Below are 22,940 nucleotides of genomic sequence, written 5' to 3' on the forward strand. Positions count from 1 at the left end.
TTACTGTCCGATGGCTGTCTAGGGTGGGTTCCATTGGGTTCTGAAAGTTTATTGAACAAGTTCATTGCACTCATCTCACCGTACGCACAGCTTCCAATGTGATGAGTAGAAGATCAATCAGAGGGGATGAGCCTTATAACCAACCTCTGATCATGAAAACAGTAATAAACATAGGGAAGTGGTAGCTCAGTATACGTGAAATAAATGTAAGTGTCTTTACCTTCTTCAGTGAAATGGAGTTTAAAGAGCAAACACTTACTAATCGAAAGGTTGTGATTTTAAATCCCTTTGACCACCAAGTTGCCCTATCTGGGCCCTTGTGCAAGGCCCTAAACCCTCAACTGCTCAGTTGTATAAATGAGATCTATGTAAGCCGCTCTGGATAAAGGCGTCTGCCAAATGCCGTAAATGTAAATGCTAACGCTACCAATGACGTCAGCCTGATCAGGGAAAAACCTTTTGATCCTTTTACATACGAAGACACACTGAGAATTAGAGCAACAGATGAAACAGATTAAACACAGCCACATATATGTACTTCAAAAACACACACCTGTGCTTCCCCTATTCGGAAACCACCAGCCACCGCCGATAAGCCGAGAATCCTGTTTCGCTTCGTAATTATTTCTGCTTTATTGTAAAGCTGTTTGTTTTATTGTAAACATTAGCAGTGATGCAGATTATGTGTATCGACTGAACCAGGTTTCAACATGTACAACAGCTATTATTATTGATTTAAATATGTTGCCGGAATGCATGTTATTGCAGAAATGTGGCAGAGGTTCGTTGAAATCACGTCGAAAAGGTTTGATGTAACATGAAAAAAAGGTTTTAACTCGTAACTCTTATGTTGGCGAACTGAATTTTCAGATTTAAAATGAGAAATGTGCCCCCCCCCCCCCCCCCCCTCAGTATTCCTGGAACCTCAAAAAGGAACTTTTAATCATTAACACATGGAGCTTTGGCATTTTTTAACAGACGTTTTACATGCTTGTGTAGCTCCTGTGTTCTTCCACTCAAGCCCCTGGGGTAGACTTACAGTTCTACAAAATGACTAAACACGTATTCATTCATCAAACGTCTAAAGTGACGGACGGCATGACATTAGAGCGTAAAATATATGTTTAGCTCAGAAATGCCAAGCTTTTTGTTTTAACATAATCATAGCTGTCAGACGTGCTAGTTTCAACACGAAATATAAGCATGTCTGACTAGCACAAAAAAATACAGCACGGTTGAACCCTTCACTTAAGTAAAACGTTCCTCGTGTGTTATTCACGTTTCCACATGTGATTATTTGCACATAACAAAACTCTAGGTCGTATTCATAGCTGGCTTTCTACCAACTTCACTTTCCTGTTGATTTAAGTGGAATGTTTTATCGCATATTTGATCAAGGCCATCTCGTCTCCGACCTAGATTTATTCTCTGATAAAGCTGACTTCCATGCGTGTACGGCTGGTTGCTCAGAAAGGAAGCGCTGGTGCTTTGCTGAACTAACAGCTTTGTTTTTACAGACGTTTAGTGAATGAGTCACGGCTAGGAACGCATCTGCTTAACGTTTTCTTCTCGTACACGTCTGCTTTGATGTTACAGCGTGGCTGTGGTCCAACTAATTCGGGTTTAATGTACGATTGGTTGCGCATGATTAACAGTTTTTAGTGGCACTGTTAGATTTCTCAGTAGTACAAATACGTGCATTATTGCGAATGGGTTTTTTTAATGCAGGAACAAATGCTGCCAGTCACCTCAGGTGCTCATTACACTGTTTAGACTCATATATTAACCAGGACGAGGCTCGAATTTGCACTTTTCTTTCCACTTTCAACTTGTTTCAATGTTCTAAGGACACTTCAATGCCTTTACTATCAGAAATCACATTAAAGAATTAATATTTTTCCATTTTTTTTGACATTTGGTCATTTGATAATTCCAACCCACTACCACGTTCTCCCCATGACATGGCAGCTACTAATCAGGGAGGGTAAAGGCTAGCACCTGCTTCCTCCTTGACTGCAGCCACATTGTTCACACTGATGCTTGTGCAACAGAACAGCTGAATCCACACTGTCCACCCTGGACTCTTGGCAACGGATGAACTCCACAATCTCAAGGCGATAGAGCATTTATGGCATTTGGCAGACTCTCTTATCCAGGGCGACTTACATTTATCTGATTCATACAATTGGGGGTTGAGGGCCTTACTCAAAGGCCTGGGATTTGAACTCACAACCTTTCAATCATTAATCCACTTGCAAAAACAGACTTCAGTTACGTCACTCAGAACCAGACTACAGTTTTTAAATTCATCATCCATCCCCAGCAGTGGATCCAGAAACACTGGGTACTTGATGGGAATATGCCAGTCTATAGGTATAACAGACACCATGCTTGCAAACTTGGAGGCAATAGCCTGTTTCTGTGAGGTCTGATGAAACCGGTGAACCTCAGGAAACCCATATGGAGTCAGGGAGAACAATGCAAAACTCCTCACAAATAGATCAACCTGGAATTGTGAGGTTGCAGTGCTATGAGCTGTTCTGCTCTTTTCCCACAAAATTGAGTCATTTCTTTAGTTAAAATGAATCATAATTAATGAATATTGCAAGTCTCTTGTTTCAACACTTTTTTTAAAGGTTATCCACCGCAGGGTATTGACACTCTTTAAATCCTTCACACGATCATTTTCTGTTATGTCTGAGTGTGTTTTACATTACGTTTATCTTGGGTTGCTTGTATTACTTAATCTGATCCTTGTGAACGTCCTTGGGCTTTGGCTCTGTATAAATGAAACGGTTTTATTAGAAAATCCGAGAGAAAAACTGTGTCGGATGTCTAATTGACCTCTGCAGAGAAATTCCTCTACTCTGTGTCACCCTGTCATTTTGGCCAGTTTTTGTTGGGCCTAATTAACTAAGGCGATGTGGAGTCCAGCAGCTGTTTAGGGAGTCCTGGTGAACTGCTGAAATGTTGTTCCACCGTGGCCCTGTTCTCTACTCTGCAACTCCATCATTAGTGGCAGTCCCAATGGTACTCCCACTGTTAATGTGGCTGAGTGTGTCATCCTCCAAGGCAAGCTTCTTGCCGCACAAAGCAGCGAGCTGTCAGTCAGAGCTCGGAACAGGCTGTGCGGGTTTCACCTCGTCAACCACGGCATCCATCTTCCTGACAGGCTGAGTGGAGAGTCCTGCTGGGCCAGAGTGTACAAACTCAATCGTGCTTCTCTGGTTCCACACGTCCCTCTCAGCCAAGTCCACGCTCTCTGATCAGACAGAAAGAACTCTGCTTTCATCCGTCCCACTATTTCCTGTCTGGAAGAGCCTTCGAACGTAGCTTTTAAGATATCGAGATGGAGATATCACTTGTGTACAAGATCTTACCGCTTCACAGACTGCAAGGCATCCTGCTTCTTTAACTCTGTCTGGCCAAGTCTGCTGTATGCTAAGTCTTGGAATGCAAAGCTTTCTCTTGTGTCTTGCTTCTCTCTCCTAACCTCATTCTGGTTAATGAGGTGAAGAACATTGGGGTGGGGGATGTGAATAGAAAGCATCCTGCCCCAGCCACTCGCTGTCCCTTGTGTGAGGCTTTGTGGGAGCAACCAGCAGTTCACTGGGGGGCAACGGCTTCCAGCCGAGCTGAATGAACACAGATGGGCCGTGTTCCAGGGCCACAATCAAAGCAAACATTCACCCTGGCCCACCGACACGCTCATAAGCATGGCTCTTATTTCACATTGGGGGTTCAGGCTAGGGAAAAAACAAGACCCTGCAATTGCGACCCTGCAATTGCCCCCCACTCCCCCCAAACTTTTGAACATAATATTTATTGACCGAGGCTGTGCTGAAAGGCTAAGGTGAGATTTGTGCAGCTGATGAGAGCTATTTAAAACATGCATCACGTTTGAATTTGAGGTTTCCGTCAAGCCTTTGATATCCAGATGGAGCGCATGGGCTTTGATAATCCCCAGGGGAACACTGCGCATTTGTGATTTTCCTTGAGTTTCAGCATGGAGCTCTTCAAAAGGCTGCTGGTTCTCTTTGTCGCCACAGCCAGCCTTGTTTCAAGAACAAGTCGAGATGTTATTTTTGTCAATTATGTTCGTTTCACTCCATGTGATCTCATAATCCACTCGAATAGAAAGCCACTCAGATTTTACACAAAGAGGCTTAGCCAGGCACATCAGCTTTCATTGACTGTTAACTCTCGTTTTGTACACGGCTGAACACCAGATTAACTTTAACAGACATTTCTAACAGAGCCAACGTCAGGCATGACAGACAGAACCAGATGGAAGGTGAGAACTTTTCCAGAAGCACAGTGGCTTGTTGTGTCTAAAGTTGTTTCTCTGGTCACCTCTGAGGAGGTCTTGTTTGCGGCAAGAGGTGAGGTCATACATACGCAAAACGCCACTGGCTGGAACCAAGGAAAACTTTTGGCATATTCTAACCACCAAAATAAATGACCTCACAAAATGGTCATTTCCCTCCCCCCCACTTTTTATTTTCTTAACCACTATTCTCAGGTTGAATATGAAGGGTACAATTCAGAAAGCTTTTCCTTTTGATTATGGGCTGTTTTCTTCTTCAACAGAGAGTAGATTCAGTGACTCTCTTATTTTTGATCAAACCCAGAGCCTGTGAGCTCTAGCTGCTGGTGGATGTTTTGCATGGTTGCCTCTGTGCACATGGGAGCTCTTCAGTATGCATTAAGCCATGGTTTTGCAGGCAGATTGACTGACACAGTGGCAGCCTGTGAGGCTCTAATAGCTGGACATGTATTTCCTCGTGACTGAGGAATAAATTATGTAAACTCGCCAGTGCCAGTGTTGGACAGTGTTGTATAATTAATGCACACTCCAACTTGACACCAGTTCTTTCTGTATGTGAAGGAGTCGCTTGAAATATTAATTATGGCAGAACTTTTATAACGGCGAGAAAACGTGATAATGGATGGATATGAAAAGTCTACACGTGGCTGTTAAATTGACAGGCTTTTGTCAGGTAAAAAAGAGGATAAATGATGAGAAGAAGATGAATCAACTGTTTCTACTCAGTGTGTACAAATGAAGTGATGAACAATCACTTTAGAGGTTTAAAATGAACCACGTTCAATCTCATGTCCGATAGTAATTATTATACGCCTTTCATCAATGAAATGAACCCTAAATAAAGATAAAAATGAATACAAGGACGAGACAAAAGCTTACCATGGAGGCTGCCAAGAGATGTACCGCAACATTAAAGAAGCTGCAGGAAAATCTGACCAAGTACTGATCACTTCTTGCAAGTGACCTGCAAATGTCTGGACTGTGGGGTAGGGTGGCTAGACGGAAGCTTTTCCCACAAAAAAAGCATCAACATTCAACAAAATCACCCCGAACAATGCGGAAAAATGTGTCCCAGTCTAATGAGACCAAGTCCAAAAACTAAAGTAATTCCATAATTCCACAAGAATTAAAAAGATCTCCATACCCATGGTGCAGAATGGTGGTGTTAGCATTATGCTTTAGGGCTGCTTTCCTTCAGCCACAACTGAGGCTTTGTATGAAGATGCAGCAATTCATGAATTTATTCATGGAATCATGTTTTCTATTGCAAAATCTTCAGGTGTCTGCTAGTAAGCTGAGGATGAAAAGGCATCTCACCCTTCAAGCATGACAGTGGCCCAAAGCATGAATCCAAATCAACAAAGGAACGGCTTATCCCAGAGAAGATCAATGTATTTGAAGATCAGTGACCTAGCCACAATCTGGGGCTGACCTGAAGCGGTTCTGCACAGGAGATTTCCTTACAGTTTGTTGGATCTTGAATGTTTTTGCAAGAATGTGTGGGGAAAATGTTGCCAAGATGTCAAGATGGGCTACACTGATAGGCCCTGTCCCTAAAAAACTGAGTGATGTAATCATATCAGAAGGTGCTTCAGCGATGTAGAATTTAGGGGTGGTGTATACTTGTATGTCTGTTTTCCTAAAATATTTTTCACTTGTATCTTAAGTTGTCTATATTTGTCAGATATACATTACTGCACAGTGAAATTCTTTCTTCCAATATCCTATCCTTGGGGGTTAGGGTCAGAGCGCAGGGTCAGCCATGATGCAGCGCCCCTGGAGCAGGGCTGGGTTGGAGGCCTTGCACAAGGGCCCAACGGTGGCAGCTTGGCGGTGCTGGGGCTTGAACCCCGATCTTCCGGTTAACAACCCAGAGCCTTAACCACTTGAGCTACCACCGTCCCTTAGACTGTAATTTCACATTGAGGGTGAAATAATTGTAACATTTTTCACATTGCAAAAACCTGCTACTTTAACAGGGGTGTGTAAACTTTTTTTATATATCCATTGTAGCTTGAAGCACTAGGTTTATTTCTTTTATGTAATGAAATTTGACCAGAAGTGCTGTTATTATAGGACTGTTTTATCTCCTCAATACTCCCTCATGTTTTAGTCCACTCGTACTGCAGCAAATGCTGTGAAACATCCACAAAACAGTTAGTTTGAGCGTTAGCTGTCGTTACGTGATTGCCGAACTCGTTTAAAAACAAAAGAAGCCCTGTCGTGTGTCCAAGAAGCCACAAACTCTTGCCCAGGGTTATAAACTTACTGCCAGTTGGAAAGCTTCAACGCTGCAGATTCATTTTATTAATGTTGCATAAATGTCACCTTACAGAAAGCATTACAAGGTCAATGATTGAGGGGATTTTATTGCTGTTGTAGGAACGATATGCCGTGCATTTAATATAGACCTGTGATTTGAATTACAGCCAGAGCTTTCGACCAATCAGATTTGAGATTTCAACAGTGGGTATAGTGGTATAAGGGATACATGCTCTGTAACCGGGATTTTCGTTTACATGTCAAATTCGATTGATTGGTTAAAATAATTTCTTCTAGACTGGTTAGTTGATCCCCTGGTTCAAATCTTGATTTATTCTATTAGTGTAAAAATTTGTTGGTTTTTTTTTTGTCTCTTTATAAGCCAGAGGGTTTTGTTACTGTAGAATAACAGCAGAAAGAGAAGTCATATATCCAGGAGCAATTTCTTTTTCATTATTAAGTGCCCCAGCTGGAATGCCAGCCAGGCGTTTGCTTTCACTGTGGCTCCCATGTGGCCTCTGGCTTGCAGGATATCACCTGCTCGAATTCTTTATGTTCTCCTCCACCCTCATTCATGTTCTCTTGTGTGTACACATGAATGATTTGCATGCAGCCTGTGCGATCCTGTAATGAACGTTGTCGCGGCGTGTTATTTTGGAAACAGGCCTCTTCGTCTCGACCGTATGTCAGCGCAGGACTTTGTCTCTTTTCTTCCAAAGAAAAGAAAGAAAAACCTCCCACAGGCTTGTGTAAGAGGAGCTGATCTGCTTTCTTTTTCCCATTACCAACAACTTACTGACTGAGCCCTTTTTGTTTTTGAGCTTAACCCCCTCTTTGTGCACGCTCTCTCTCTCTCTCTCTCTCTCTCTCTCTCTCTGTCTTTTTTTCCTCCACACAGTCACAGACACACAGACAGAGCTCCCTCTGAATCAGGAATTTAGTGCCAATGAAGCCCTTTTTATTTGGCTGAGATTGAGTGCAGCCAAGCGGGCCCGGCTGCCACACAGCCCCATTAGCACTGCGCCACGGCAGGGGGAGATTGCTCGTCTCGCCTCCTAATTGTGGACAGCAGCTGAAAAGCTGTGGCTCGGCACAGGGAACAGGGCAGCCGTCCCCCGGATTCATCATTCCTCCGCCTGGTTAAGGTTCTGAGCCTCCTTTGTTCTGTCGGGACATGGGTGGGCCGTGGCTCTCTAGTCCCATGATGTGTTCTGGCAGAAGGGTCACTCTCTCAGCCTGCCACACTTCAGCACGGACAATATGAATCTCTCATCGCAGTTCTTTATTGCCGTGACATGCTGCCAACATCTCGGGCCACAGAAAAAAAAATAAGGTGCTTTCACTTATCTGGCACCTTGTCAGCAAATTGTTGCAGCTGCCTTTTATCATTGTTTTCTGCTGGAAGACTTGTTTTCCAGCGTGTGTCCGATGTTAGGAAAAAAGTGTGTGGGCTGAGGGAAACGCTCTTTAGTTCAGATCGCGTCTCACCAGCCTGCCATCCTACTTTCCTTGGGTATTGCTTATTAAAATGGATGCGAAAGAATTTATTTGGAAGTTGTCTGCCGGAGAAATCTGTTATTTGTGAAAATCCAGTTTTAGAAAAATGCATGTATCTTACGGGTACTCACTTATGTGAACTTCCACTGATCTGCTTCAAATTGTGTTCTTGGCAACGAATGACTGCAATTTTGTAAACCGAATACGAATATGCCTGTTTATTTTGAATGCGCAAACAAATTTGTAAAATCTTTTGTGTTAATAACTTGAAGGAAAGCAATCCAGGACAAGTGTATAAAATGAGCAAAAATGGGATGTGGTAGCTTTGTGGTTAAGGTGTTGGACTACTGATCAGAAGGTTGTGAGTTTGAATCCCAGGTCCATCTGGCTGGCACCCTGAGCAAGGCTCTTAACCCTCAATTTCCCAGTTGTATAAAATGAGATAAAAATGTAAGTCACTCTGTATAAGGACGTCTGCCAATTGTCGTAAATGTAACTGCAAAAATTAATGGCGTCTTATAAAAGGAAGAGGAAATTAGCCTTTGGTGACTGTGGTAGCTGAAGTGGCTGAGCTGCATTATTGGAATTGCTTTCTGTAGATCATTAAAAATAAATCCGTCATGTTGGCTGATCAACTTTTCCGAAGAATTTTTAGTTTGGATTGCAATACCCGAAAATTTACGCACAACTTTTACTAAATGTGCCTAAATTGAATGTGAAATATTACAGGCTTTTTCAATTACCATGTAATTGGAGCAATCACACGGAGACGGGGATTTAGGGCAGTTAAATTCCACAGCTCTAAATCCTAATTACGCAGACGAGGATGGAATGCAGAGCCTTAACTGACAAATTGTCCGATTATTCAGAGTATGCAGGGGATTATTATTATTTTTTTTTTTTTCCTGCTTCTTCTTCTTCTAACCTAACCAAATACTTAGTCCTGCGTAGTTAGGTTTTAACCACGACCCCCTTCCTCAAGCATTAACTGCATTTTGATTTGAGATTAATATGGAGTATCAATCAAGTCAGTGGTTTATGGCAAATGAGGGGATTGAGGCAGAGCCACCGGATTCAATAAAAGAGGGCTATAAAAGAGTAGCCGATCTCTCTGTTGTTAAAGCCTGATGCTCCATTATTCTCACTGAGCCATCGAGCAGTCTGTCACCCTTTAAATAGGCCTCAGCCTACACACACACACCCACACACACACACTATGCGCTTTTGTTCTGTCTTTCCTCAGAATTTCTGCCAGCTCCGATTAACCTTATCAAACACTGGAGTATTCCAAACGCTTGCTTATCTACAGGCCAGGCAAGAATGCATAAACCAGAGATTTCACTAACAGGAATTTTGCACGGCTGCCATGTTTTTTGTTTTTTTGTTTTTTTTAAATAGCAAAATGTGTTTGGCAGCTGCTGTCTGTTTCCTCAGGCACGCATTGTAATAAGCAATCGTACTGTAATGGGCCAACGGTTTGTTCAGCTATAAGAAGTCGCCACAGGTACACGTACAGCATGTACAACGCTGCTAAAAGCCCTGGACTGGTTTTTTTTTTAGCTCCATTTTAAGAGACCGCAAGAGAGGGGGGAAAAAAGGGGGTGTTGTGTTTCCTGACTGCCGAGATGCAATCACAGCACCATCTGATAGCGGCGAGGAAATAAGATGACCCACAGAGCTACCCCAACAGATTAGATAGATGTCACCTTTCTCATGAAAGTGTCAGTCAATTTCGAACTCTGCCGCGTGCTTTCTATCAATTACGCCGCTTGAAAAGCCTTTCCTTCCTGAACCAGCCTCATTGTTTCTCCCCTCTCTCTTTCTCTCCCCATCTCTCTGCAGTATCCTCACAACAGCGACGAGTCCGCCTCTCCATTCGTCTTCATTTGCACCAACCCTCAGGAGCTGCTGGTGAAATTCCCCATGAAAGGGAAACACAAGATCTGTAAGTCCCGCCTGTGCCTTTCATTTGATGACTCGTTTGGTTTCACCCCGAGTCCTAGAAACCATTATTCTCTGTTCTCATTCACATAAACATGCACTTGTGCTCGCTCGCTCTCTCTCACACACACACACACACCACACAAGCTCAAGAGTATTGCGAGGCCCATCTGTTAATGTAAGATACTGCTGAGCTCCTGCCCAGGGGAGCAGGCAGGGTTTAGCTGCAGTCTTCTCACGATGGATTGGAAACACAGCGAACACCTTCAGTGAAATTCACAGGAGCTTGTTGCTGTGTTGCAGCGTGCCGTATTAGAGCCGTTATTGAAGCCTCACGCTTAATATCGAATAAATTAAACACCCTGGAGTGCAGAGTTCTGTTTTCACATATGTGTTTTTCTTGGTAATGTGTCAGTGATTAGCTGCTAATACGTGAAAGGCATTACATACAGGAAACAGCGTGAAGGCTCCATATGATGCTAGGAATCAGTTTTATTCAAAGAAACTGCAAATCACTAGCTAGGCAGCGATCCTATGTAATCAGAAAAGCTGCTTGTTTGGCTGAGATTAGTTTTACATGTGGAGGTTGGGTAACGTAATTACTCCAGGAGTATCTCTGGGATTTTAGCCCTGCCCACATCCAAATCTGTGAAAGATTTGATATATTTTACCTTCTATAAAATGACCAGTAGAAAGAAAAAAAAAACTATAGGATATCACTTTTTATTGCATGTTTCTATAGATTCGGTTATATCCAGTCGAAAAAGACGTCTTGTGCCCTTTCTTCATTATTAAGGCACTCCAGGAGGCACTTATTTCTCTCATTTCTTCTGGATAGTAATGTAGTGTAGCACAGCAGCCACACCAAGCACTTATAATAATAATCATCATTATCATATATAACTTAGAATAAAGGTCAGAACAATCAGTTCATATAAGGTATGTGTAGGACACGTGGACACACCCATCTCCATGTCTATAGAGATCACTCATCATCTTATATTATAAATACCATAAACATACGGCATGTCTAATAATAATAACATAATAAATACCGTCCACACATACGCAGAGAAAGCTTATTGGCGTGGTTCTCTAGGCAGATTAGAACACAGCAAATATACACAGATCTAGATCAAAACAACTGGTCAGAGAGAGAGAGAGAGAGAGAGAGAGGTGATTTAAGTCCCGAATGCCAAACAAACTCAATGACAGCGTTCAGATGCAGCAAGAAAGCTATTAGACTCTGAAGCTGTAGGACTGCAGAACTGCACTATCATTAAATAATCATTGATTTAATACCAGATCCATGTGCTCGGGTCATTTTTTGTTCTTTTCTTTTTATCGTCTCGGGGAGTTTGTCCTCGTCAAAGTCACATCTGGCTTGCTCAATTTGTTTTATATTGTAAAGTGTATGTTTTATATCTTGAATCTCTACGCTTCCGCAAAGCTTCTAAGTGACAATGTCTATTGTTAAAAGCACTTCACAGATCAAATTGAATTGAACATGGAAGAAAACTGCTCATTTCTGACCAGTGAATGAGTTTTATGAGTGATTTATTTCGTCATGTGCCAACCATATGTCTGACCATTTAGTCCTCTCATATATTCAAAACCAGGTCACTGATTTCCTTTTACTGACTTATTTTTATCTACACCTGCTTTGTTTATTGTATCATGTATAAAAGGCTGGGTTTTTTTTTTAAGCCCAGAAGTACACATTTAATCATAGTGAATTTGTAGAGAGTGTTAGCTGTAGTCAAACACTCGTGGAACAAATGGGGTGTGAAGTGCTTGTCGGTCAGGACGGTAGTCATTCACACCTTCACTCCTGCTAACAGCTCTGTGTTTTCAGCTGCAGCTTCAGCTTCTTGTATATCAGCGGAGCCTGGTAAGTTGTAGTGCTGCTTATACGGGCGAAATCGAGCCAAAAGGCTCCGGTCCACACACAGGAGTTTTGCAGTGTTTCCACCTAAGGAGAAATAACTGTCATGTTTGTGTAGCTATGCTGAATTAGATTAGATTAGATTCAAGTTTATTGTCATTTCACAGAGTTACAAGTACAGGGCCAATGAAATGTAGTTAGCATCTAACCAGAGTTGTAATGTGTATATAGATAAAAATAGATGTGTGTGTGTGTGTGTGTGTATATACAATAATATTGAGTGCAAAGTTATGAGGTAAGGAAGCAGAGACCAGCTGAATGCAAATGAGTGTGAAGGTGCAAATGGAGCAGTATAAACACAGAGGGGTTCATTATACAGAAATGAGGTGTCGTATATGGGCAATGAACACCAGATGCAAATAAAGAGGGTGCGTTATACAGAAATGAGTTATATAAATACTGATATACATATCATTTCTGCCTGAGTAAGCTGACCTCGGGAAGTATGGGCGGGGCTAAAATTACTGCAAAGCATTCATTGGTCAAATACAATGTCCTCTGTTAAAAGCACTATACAAATAAATTGAATTGAATTGAAAATGTCACCCTTTGTATGGACTTAAGGGGCAAGTTATCATTCAATGAAATGCTTTAGCTAGGCTAAATTGAATTTTTCCCTTCTCGCAGTTTTCCATTTCAAAATGTCACAAACGATATAATCGCCCTGAAAACATGACCTAAAAACGTTTTTCGCTCATCCTTTCTGATCAAAACCCAAAAGTGCCATGTTGCCCTTTCATCTTAAATATCTCAGGGCCCTCCCTGCACTTGTCTAACGTTAACGAAGTGGAACATTCACTGATGGATTTCATTTCTCTTTAAATATATTGGAAAATATTAACTCAAAAACACCTCGACTGAAACCGAGGCATTTAATAGTGACCTATAGTGTACATTACAGTAGAGTGAAATTCAGATCTTCAGATAGCTCAGGTTGTTAGGAAGTTAGCGTTGCCCATGATGTGGTGGATATAAGGTTAAGGACCTTGCTCAAGAGCTCAGCTTAGCAGTGCTGGGGCTTGAACCCTAAACCTTCTATTCACTAAACCAGGGTCTTTATCACTCCCCACTGAGCGTTTAGAATTGAGGCTTCCTGGAATGTTGCTTAATCTTTGGTTGGATGGAGAAACACATACGCTGATCAGTCCAGATTGTTGTGTGAATCATCTCCCATTTTACTAGGATGAAAAGGTGCTCTATTTGGCTTATTTTTGAACAACAGCCACTGAGATCAGTAATGAAAACCTGTGGGATCATCCAATTAGTTCAAAATCCAATGACTAAATGCTTTATATCTCCTTCCTCTATAAGGGGCCTGGTCTCATACATTTATATTATTTTGGTGGATGAGAAGTTCTTGCGCTACATTAACTTTAACTGCTATATGGGGAAGAGAATTTAATTGGCTTGGGTTTAATCCTAACTGGAATATTATTTTTGGCCTAATGGTGGAACAAATTTCTAACTTCAATCTGAACCGCGGAATCTGTCATAAGCTTTGAAAAAATTTGGCTTCTTCCTCGAGCACTTAACTAACTAGCTCTTACAGCGCTACTCTCTAAACTCTCGTATAGTCACACTGCTTGTATTGCTCTCTGCACGATATATCGATTCGCTTGTAGTCGCTTCGGATGAAAGCGTCTGCTAAATGAATAAATGTAGAAACAATAAAATTTTGTTTATTAACTTATTGATTTTAAAGGTATGAAATACATAGGGTATTTGCTATACCATACTTATGACATTAATGAGTAGGGTTCATGCTCCTTATTGTACCCTACGTATTGCTAATGCTGCTGCAACTTGCAAATATTTCGTGACTGTTGCAAAATTAAGCAATTTTTTCAATGAAATAGCCCTGTTTGTGTTTATTATATTACACCGTGGATACTTTTCAAAGGTATAACTGCTGCTGCTGCAAAAAGTCTAGGACACAAGCTTTTCATTTTATTGTAGCACATACTTTATTAGAACGAATGAAAAGACCAAGCCGGCTATCAGTAAGGTCATGAACAAGAATTGCATTGATTCTGAAAGACCTAATCAGTGACCACTGAACTGTATACCCTCTGTAAGCCACTCTGTATGCCGTACCATGATTTTTTTTATTGCTGTTACTGCAGTCTGCATTTATATTTTTAGTAACAAGATACTCATACTAGCATCCTACACAAAATGCAAATAAAATATATAATCACGATAAATAAATATCATGTAGGGAAGCTGATATTGTTATACCGCACAAGCAGTTTTCATTTTTTACAATCAGATAGCCACAGTAATGATCTAATTATTTACATTTCAAACCCATTTTCCCAGTACAGTGGAACCTCGGCATACCAATTTCATTTGTTCTGGACGTGAATTCTTAAAGTGAGAATTTGTATTGCGAAATAATGTAGATAATGCAGATAATCTGTACCAGCCACCCAAAAATATCACCAATATAAGCAATACGAAGCGTATGTAAACTGTATTGCTGCTTACAAAGAACTGACCCAAGCCAAGCATTCCATTTCAAGGGCCTTCACAGGAAGTCGTGCCACCAAGCTTGGGCTAAAAATAGAACAGACCACCCACGCCACCAATCTGTTAACAAAAATACACCCGGAAAATTACCTAGCTTTTGAACGCATGGCTAAAAAACAACATTGGTATCGTGGGCTGACTTGGCTTTCAAATGACGCTAACAAGTTTTGAACGGCTCCTGAACTTAGCCGGCATTCGGTTCATTCCTATGTAGAAAATTCTTTGTATGCCGATGCAAAATTTCAATTCTTAAGGTAAAAATTCATAAGGGAGGGCACTCCCTTGTCGAGGTTCCACTATAAAATCCACCATTTAAAAAAAAAAATCCATTGACGGCGTTTTGATTAACATAGGGTGTGATGTAATACAGGCGTAATGTAGAACACCTTTTCAAATTTGGTGCGTTTTAATGCCGTCTTTATTTTTTCCGCCTTTGCTAGTCGGTCAATTTCATTATTATGTACTACACTAAAAGAAATGCTTAAGCATTATGGCCTAAAATTAATTCCGTCATATCATTTTAGAGATACTGTTGTACCGGGCTGCCAAAATATCAAGAGCTAGTAAGCGTAAAGTAAAAATTTAATTGCTTATTTTGTAAAGCTGTTTTGTCGGAGATGATGATGAGGAGGAGGAGGATGCTCAGAGAAACTTGGCAGCAAACCAAGTTATTACAGGCATGGCACACTTCAGCAAAGCACTTAATCCAAAGCCGGCGCTGGTTGGCCGAGCTCGCAGCTGACATCTGTAATTCAATTTGGGGTGAAAGAGTCAGCTAAATGATATAATAATAATACAGAGAGTGGTGTATTATCCCGAAATCGATTAGGTAAATGAGGTACTTCATAGAAGCGCTACACTTTTTCAGGAGAATAGACTCAAGATTCAAATTCTGACACTTCATTTACAAATTTGTCTGCACTTTATTGGCTTTTCTGCCTCACTTGGTTTACTCCGGACAATCTAATTATTGGCATGATGTTTCCATTAATGCTAGGCCATTAAGCTTATTACTATTCCTGGAAATATAGCATAAGTGGTGCCTCGGTCTAATTTAATGCTCCGAGGTGTAAAAGTCTATGCTGTAACATTGCAGTTTTTGATCAGCGAAACGGGAGACACCTGAAAACGATGATTTTCCTTTTTTGTTTTTACCCCCCCAGACCCAACGGAAATAAAAAATCGCCTGGCAGAAAAGCCGGTGCACTGAAGTGGAAAAGGTGCAGGATGTGAAAGTTGCACATTTGTTTTTGGTAGCTTTCTCTTCACAATCACTTGAAGTGAAATTCAGATGGTTTAGAAAATGTGAGGCTGAAACTGTGACCTCTTTTATTAAAAAAAGTAGTAGAACAATTAAAAGTTGCCGCTTATCCTTTATACCATTAGCTTGGAAGACGTATGCTCATTTGACTCATTATATGGGATATGGATGGGATACAGATGTTGAGTGTGTGATGGAATTGACCTTGAACATGGAACATGTGACTCTTGATGGAACTGTATAACTATTACACTCTATATGGCAGCTGTTACATTACTATAATCTATGCCACTATTTCTGGACACTCTTACATACAGAGTTTAAGTTTCTTTGAGTGAACCTTTTCTAACCATTTATTATTATTATTACTGGGTTCATTTTCTCTGTGTCTGGGAGATTTTTTATTTCCACTTCCAACCAACAAAGTATGTTTTCATCTTCCACTTTTTTGGTTAATTTAATTATATGCAAAATCAAACAGCAGACAAACCAAAGGTTCATATTTTTCCTGAATGAAACTTGCCTGTTGACCTGCAAGCCTTGTAACAAACTATGAATATTGTGCATCCTGTCGCTAGGTTATTACAGTAAAATCTATTACAGAGTTCTGCCCGGAGACTCAAAAAGAGCCTCAACACAATCTGACCCTTTGACACAGAAAGCACTCTCCATTTTCCACCTGCTTTTCCTATCACTAACATGGATTCCTCTCTCCATTTTGACCTTGCGTCTACCCCGCTTCACCTCATTCGTTCTCGTTCTCTCCTAATCCGCCTGCGTCCTCCAGAGGCCTGACCTCAAGGAGCTTCGGCCTGGCTGCGCGGCAAGGAATGAGATGCGCAGCGATAACCTGGCCAGGTCAGTTACGGTCATGCAGCAAGCGCAGTCATGTCCTGCCCTCTGTCCCTTCCCTGACTCCTCTTCAGTTTAGCCAACATCAGGGTCAGGATGTTATCCGTGCTGATGCTCTGACTCAAGCCAGACTCTTCAGCTCATAAAAACAGAACAGGCAGGAAGTATGGATTGGCAATCAAAGCTAGTGGGGGGGGGTCCGGAGAGTTGATCCCTGCGTTCACAGAGCCAGGCCGGGATTATTATCGAAGGAGGTCTACATGAAAGTCCCATCTGCAAGTCGGTAGCGGAAATCCATCAGGCGCTGGAGCTCTTTGCTGCCTGAATTGTTGACATTTAGGAGAGCAAAAGCTCAGTGCTCTGAAAATGAAATTCCCATTCAGCGGCTAATAAGAGCCTATTAAAGGCTGCACAAGCGCCCGGGCTTTTGCTTACGAGGCTCCCATATCTCTTTTATTCTGTCATCTCATCCGCTCGGCTGAAGGTCACCCCTGGCCGTTCGCCACCACAGCAGACATCCTGACAAGTGGCTCCAGCCATGTGCGAATATTACAAGCTCAAGTCAGCGATTCCGCAGCATTCGAGCCCTTCACAGGCTGCATTTCTTCCTTCCTTCCTCTTTTATATTCGAATCAATGTCGCTCCCGTGTCCGAACGAGCAAGCGCTCCCTGTGACATTGCTTACACGTTTTACAGGACGTCCCTGATGTCTAGAGCACAGCTGCTACATTTCCATGTACAAACCCGACACGATGGTGTGTTTTCCAGCTGTTTTAGTCAAATGGCTGCTTTTAACTTCATGTCAAAAGGATGTCTTTATGGTAATTCGGCCCTGCTTTCCAGAAAAGTCTAGATGAAAGCTTTTTTTGTGTGCGAGTGTAGGCGTAGCATTTTGTTAAAGCTTTCTCCCTTTTTTCCTTTTTTGCAGCACATATCTGTGATCAGTAAGCGCCAGAAGCTAGAAAGAGCAGTAATATTCTTACAGAGCAGAGCAAATACGTTTGTTACAAATAACTCCGCTGAGATGTTGTTTAAGGAGGCGAGATTGAAGGAAGTCCATTTGTCACGGCACTTCACGCAACCCCGAGAGCTTTGGCGTTCCGAGTACAAAATGAAAGAACTCTGAAAAATGCATTTCTGTTGTCAGAGGGCACATATTCATCTTTTAATACGCCTGCTGGATAGCAAAGCTTTTTGACCACCTTGGCTCTTTCCATTTTTTTTTCTCTTTCCATAGTGGCCTTGTTTCTTGTCTTCCACCTTTTTCTGCCTCCAAACCCATCCGTAGGGAGAGTTAAAAAAAAAAAAAAAAATAGAGAGAGCGAGAGAAAGAGAGGGAGAGAACGCTTTTGATTTATTCATGGATTCCTTTTTTATATTCATGTATTTTCCAGGGCTATCTGGGTGCAGGGGAATTTTCAGCTCCACCAGCTGCCAGGCTGCTAGACAGAAATCAGGTTTCAGCTCTATTGAGCCTAGTGGCAGAGCAAGGCAGGGGGGTGACGGGCTTTATATATTGCCCAGGAAATGTGCAGCAGACTTCAGAGGTGACAGGCTGTGTTTATTAGAGATCTGTCACACAGCTAATGGGCAGCCAGGAGCAGGCTGGCGCACTAATGTGGAAGAGCAGCAAGCAGGGATTGAAAGGAGGAGAAAGAAGGGGCTTCCTGCCTGCTTTCGACCTTTACTCCATCACCGCCGACACTGATCCCCACGCCAGAGCGACGAGGGGCAGCTCACGTGGTTTTTAACATCGCGACGGGTTTTATGACGCATCAAGCAGGTGGCAAGTGAAAGGAAACCGTAACGTGACTGCGGCGTAGATGTCATTCCAGATTGAATTCCCAAATGAATTCGCTAAGGTGCTCTGCTCAACGTGTAACATTTCCATCTCTGTGTCGGACAATCGATTGGTTCCGCATGGGAAAGGAAGCAGCATAGCTGCTTTCCAAATCCGATCACTGTGTCCTATCAGACAATCCTATAAGACTTTAATGGCTAAGTACTTTTCCGGACCTCTTCTGAACTGATGGTTTTATCATATGGAGCAATTGCCTTGCTTGATAAAGGTATTAAGAGAAGTATGCTGTAATGCGAACGCTGCTTTCGTTGCCCGGAAACCTAATTGAACCGGGAAAACAAATGGTAGCTAGCTTTATGTAGGTATGAGGTAGTTAGCGAGATAAGTCCTTTAATACTGATACAAATCAGTATTTAATTCTCATGTACGGAACGAATCATTGTTCATTGTCATCATGCCTTCGTGTGAAAGTGTCTGCATTTATAGTTACATGGAACGTCCACAGGACAAATTAGTTCTTGTTATCACTTACGTTATATCAGTTGTAATCAGTCATTCTGTCACCGGCTTCTCCATATCAACCTTTCTTTGTTAATTAACACGTTATTCTTCATGTGGAGCATTAACATAACAGACTGAGCACATTACTATAAATATGTGGGCCAGTCAGATGTGTGCTTGCCAAATAAGAAAAAATAAGACAGTAGTTGTGTGAAAGTCAACACAGAGTAGGGTTTTGTCTTCATCTGTGTGTTGAAGAGAAGAAATGAAGAAAAAAACGCTAGCCTAGAGCTCACTTCTCTGCCTGGCAACTATGACTAAAATCTAATAGCGAACATGTAATCTCACGTAACGTCCCCGGACGCCCGCTACTAATTTGTCCCCCCTGTGTGCGCAGAGGGATTAAAAGAAAAGGAGGTTTGTATAGATGGAGGACAAGTTAAGAAAAGGGAGGGTTGTAAGTGTCAGGGAGATGTGGAATAAAGCTGCGGAGGTCCTGTGTGGTCGAGCTGCGATCCAAGAATGCGGTTGACATTTTGCTGCGAACTTAAGCAGACCATGACTTAGCTCCTCATTACAAGTGCAGGTCAGACCACTGGAGTATGTAAATAAATAATGCAAGGAGACCTTGAGTGGCGGCATCTCCTGCGCTCCTGAGTGTCAGATGTGTGTGGCGTGACATGAGCTGGCTTTCCATTCATTATCAGTAATGAGGGGATACGCTTAGAGAAGCGGGTTCCAGAGAGACCACGATTCTACATGGAGAGAGAGAAGGGAGCAAGAGAGGAGCTTTCATGCCAGGGGCTGTGTGTCGGATGCCAGCTACCCCCGCGGTATCTGCGGCTTCATTTTACTGCCGTGCCGCAAAGCCTAGACGACCGCGTTCGAGTTTCCGTTACAACAAATCGGCATGATGAGGCGTGTAGTGTTCAGTCAGGACCCTGTTTTTTCATGTGTATATTTCTTTTTAGGCTCATTGCTCTTGAAAAACTTTGTTACTGGAAGCGAAGAGCTCTTGAATCGCTGGCCTGAACAAATGCCAAGATGGCCACTTAAGCTCTGATTAAAAATTAATGCTCGACTGAGAGAGAGGCAGATAGAAAAGAGGAGGAGGTGGGGGAGGTGGTGATTATGCGATGGGAAGGGTGGCAGAACACATGGAGCCTAGCTGTTAGGCTCTGGTTTCACTTAAAGCCTGTTTACGCTTTGGGCTTTTGAAGGAGTGCGTTGCATGAGCACGCGACATGCGATACTAGTCCTGATGTTCAGTGTACATGGCATTTCTAACAGCACAGTTCATTTTGTCAATGGAATTGGCTCAGAAATACATTTTCCGTTCTCGTTTCGAGAACAAATGCACTGTTGTGCTAACACGACATCCAGTAATCGTTGTATTTCATTTTAGAACCCAATAGTAAGCTCTGTTAACAATCTGTAACAAAACACACCAAAGCCTTGACTTTGCCTCCAACCTTCCCCTCCTCCACTAAAGCAGAAGCGAGAAGAAATACGGGACTTTGGATGAACCCCCCCCAACGCCAACCCCTCCTTCCCCAGCACTACCACCTTCTACTGAAAGAATTCAATAACAAATCATCTCTCATTGATGGGCCGAATGTGCGAAGCAGAGGTCACGTCTGTAGCAAAAGCTTCCCGGCATGCGTGTGAACCATGGCATTGTGCAGGATCACTGGGATGAATCACCAGCATGAATGAGGGGGGTTGGGGGTTCACTTTACGCTACTTTTCCTGTATCGGTGGGTGTGAAAGGCCCTTTAGAGGCCCTTTAGAGAGTCCTCAAAGCTGTGTTGTGCTTGCCTCTCTCCATGCCCACCATGAATATTGCATTAACACATTCCCCCGGCGTACACAGGCAGAGCAGACTCGCTCCCACTGTGAGCAGATTTGGTGTGCAACGTGAGGCTTTCACACGCCGTGCCTGGGCTTCGTTTAGCAGCCGCCAGGCTTATAACCTGCCAGCAACAACAAGCCTATATAATGTCTGTTAACTGTGGCAGGATGCTGTAGTGTTAGCAGATTTTACACCGCGCCACATATTGCCCTGTGCCCCAGGCGATGCTTAAAGCTTGTGACAGGAAGTGGAGCTTAAGAGGAGATGAAACACTGTTTTTAGGGTTGAAGTAACCTTATTGTGTATGACTTATGAGGTCGGATTTCAGACCTTGTTTTAATTAAAGCAGAAATTTTGTTGATTTGGGGGGGGGCATTTCACAAACGCTTGTGTCCACACACAGGACTGACTCTGGGATTGGTTTGAGGGGGGGATGATAATGATCTGTCCTCTGAAAGTCTGGGTTTATATATCAGCAACACATCCCATTTCCTCCACTGACCATAATGATTTTAACCGTTTCACCATCACTAAACTTGAACAGGAAATAACCTGACAAATGAAACCAGTCATACCAGTTGACAAGCATTGATGAGGGCAAACAGCTTCTGTAGCTTGTTTCTGATGCAGAAGCAAGTCCTATTTTCGGATCGGTTCCAGGGTCTCACCAATCCTGTTATCTAAAACTGCGTTCTCATCGTACCAAAGAGACAGAATTCTCAGAAAACCTTCCTTGTGGAAAGTTGTAAAATAAAGAACCTTTGGGGAGCAGAGAGGCAATTTCCTAACCCTGTTGATACGGAATGCTATACCATCAGAGCTCAATTTTCTTCCCATTTATGAGATGATTGTGATATTCAGCCTGATTAATGAGTTCGAGCGACGTCAGCATGGGGCAGATCAATTTTCATTGTTTTACACTCATTAGTGTGAATACAGGTCATGCTCATATCCTGACTCGGAGATTCAGGCACCTCCTGCTCCCTCCTTGTTTTTGATGAGCTGCTCTTTGGTGGCTTACCTTCTTCCTTTCCTATTATTACACAGCAATTTTCTGTCCATTAACAGTGCTATTGTGCACTCAGCTGCCATGTTGATTTCTCTGAGCAGGGGACACTTGCTAGAATGGACAACACTCTTTCCCTCGAGAGACAGACGAGCAGGGTAAATTCTGCCGCCTCTCTGTTTGTTATCGAGTAATATCTTTTGACATGTTTTGTCATGTGCTGTCCTTTGCGGAAAATCAAGCTGAGGCTGCAGTAAAGGAAAACTTTACCTGGATCGACTAGCAGATGGATGTTTAGGAGCAACGTCCGAGATTCATTTCATATTGATAATTTGGTTTAATCTTCTTTCGATTATATATTGGTTTATTTTCACTTACTGGTTACTCACAGTGGCTTTGGACTACCTGCTGATGGTGGTGTTTCTAGTGGAATTTGATCTCTACCTGAAGAGAGCAATGCAGCCACGCTTTAGTTCTTTGGTCTGCCCAACTAACTGAACTGAACACTGCTCAAACAGGTCAGGTTCCAAAGCTTTCCCGCTGATACTACTAGAGTAGTCATCTCTCAGATCTCTAACTAGCTGATTCTTTGTTGTAACTCGACGTGTATTGCTGTGTTGCATTCTGGAACTATGATTATAAAATTTGGACCAAAAATCTCCACTAGCTCTACTTCATGCTCCACCTTTTTTGCTTTTTTGACTTTCGTAGCTGGAAAATGGTGAGTGAGACAGGAAGCCACTGATTTTTACAAGCTAACCTGAGAGCAAAGCCTTTTTTTTCCTCTCATTAACCAAAACTGTAATCAGGCTAGCAATATCAACGTCCCCCTGTTATGCGACGGAAATAATACAGATACATCACTATGCAAGATATTAGCCTTCGAATCACTAAACACCGATTTTGTTATAAAACCGCTGTAAAACTAACATCTGTAAAACCTCTTACATGAGGGGCAGCAGTGAAGGTTAGGCGAGGCCCCGTCCTGATTTCCCTCCTATCCTCTCTCTCTCTCTCTCTCTCTCTCTCCGTTTGCTTGGCTGCCAGCCCAAATCCTGGACTGTTAAGGGGATGTGTTGCTTTGTGCAAGGCTTCAGCTATGGCAGGAATTTCCCCTAAAGTCTGCTGCAGTCAGTCCCAGCGTGGCAGCCCCATGCCTTTAATTA

General features: G+C 42.4%; 1 protein-coding gene across 2 annotated transcripts in view; it reads left to right on the forward strand.

Moving 5' to 3' along the window:
- trip4 (thyroid hormone receptor interactor 4) overlaps nt 1-22,940 on the forward strand; it is a 66,007-nt gene that overhangs the window by 20,664 nt on the left and 22,403 nt on the right. Inside the window, exon 12 of one of the 2 annotated variants that reach the window (XM_058401250.1) lies at nt 9,929-10,031. The exons of the other annotated variant lie outside the window; for it this stretch is intronic. Within the exon in view, the coding sequence (XP_058257233.1) occupies nt 9,929-10,031 (103 nt within the window). The remainder of the gene's footprint in view (nt 1-9,928; nt 10,032-22,940) is intronic. 2 annotated transcript variants of the gene reach the window in all.

This window comes from Hemibagrus wyckioides, linkage group LG10, assembly GCF_019097595.1.
Source record: "Hemibagrus wyckioides isolate EC202008001 linkage group LG10, SWU_Hwy_1.0, whole genome shotgun sequence".
NCBI classification, from domain to species: domain Eukaryota; kingdom Metazoa; phylum Chordata; class Actinopteri; order Siluriformes; family Bagridae; genus Hemibagrus; species Hemibagrus wyckioides.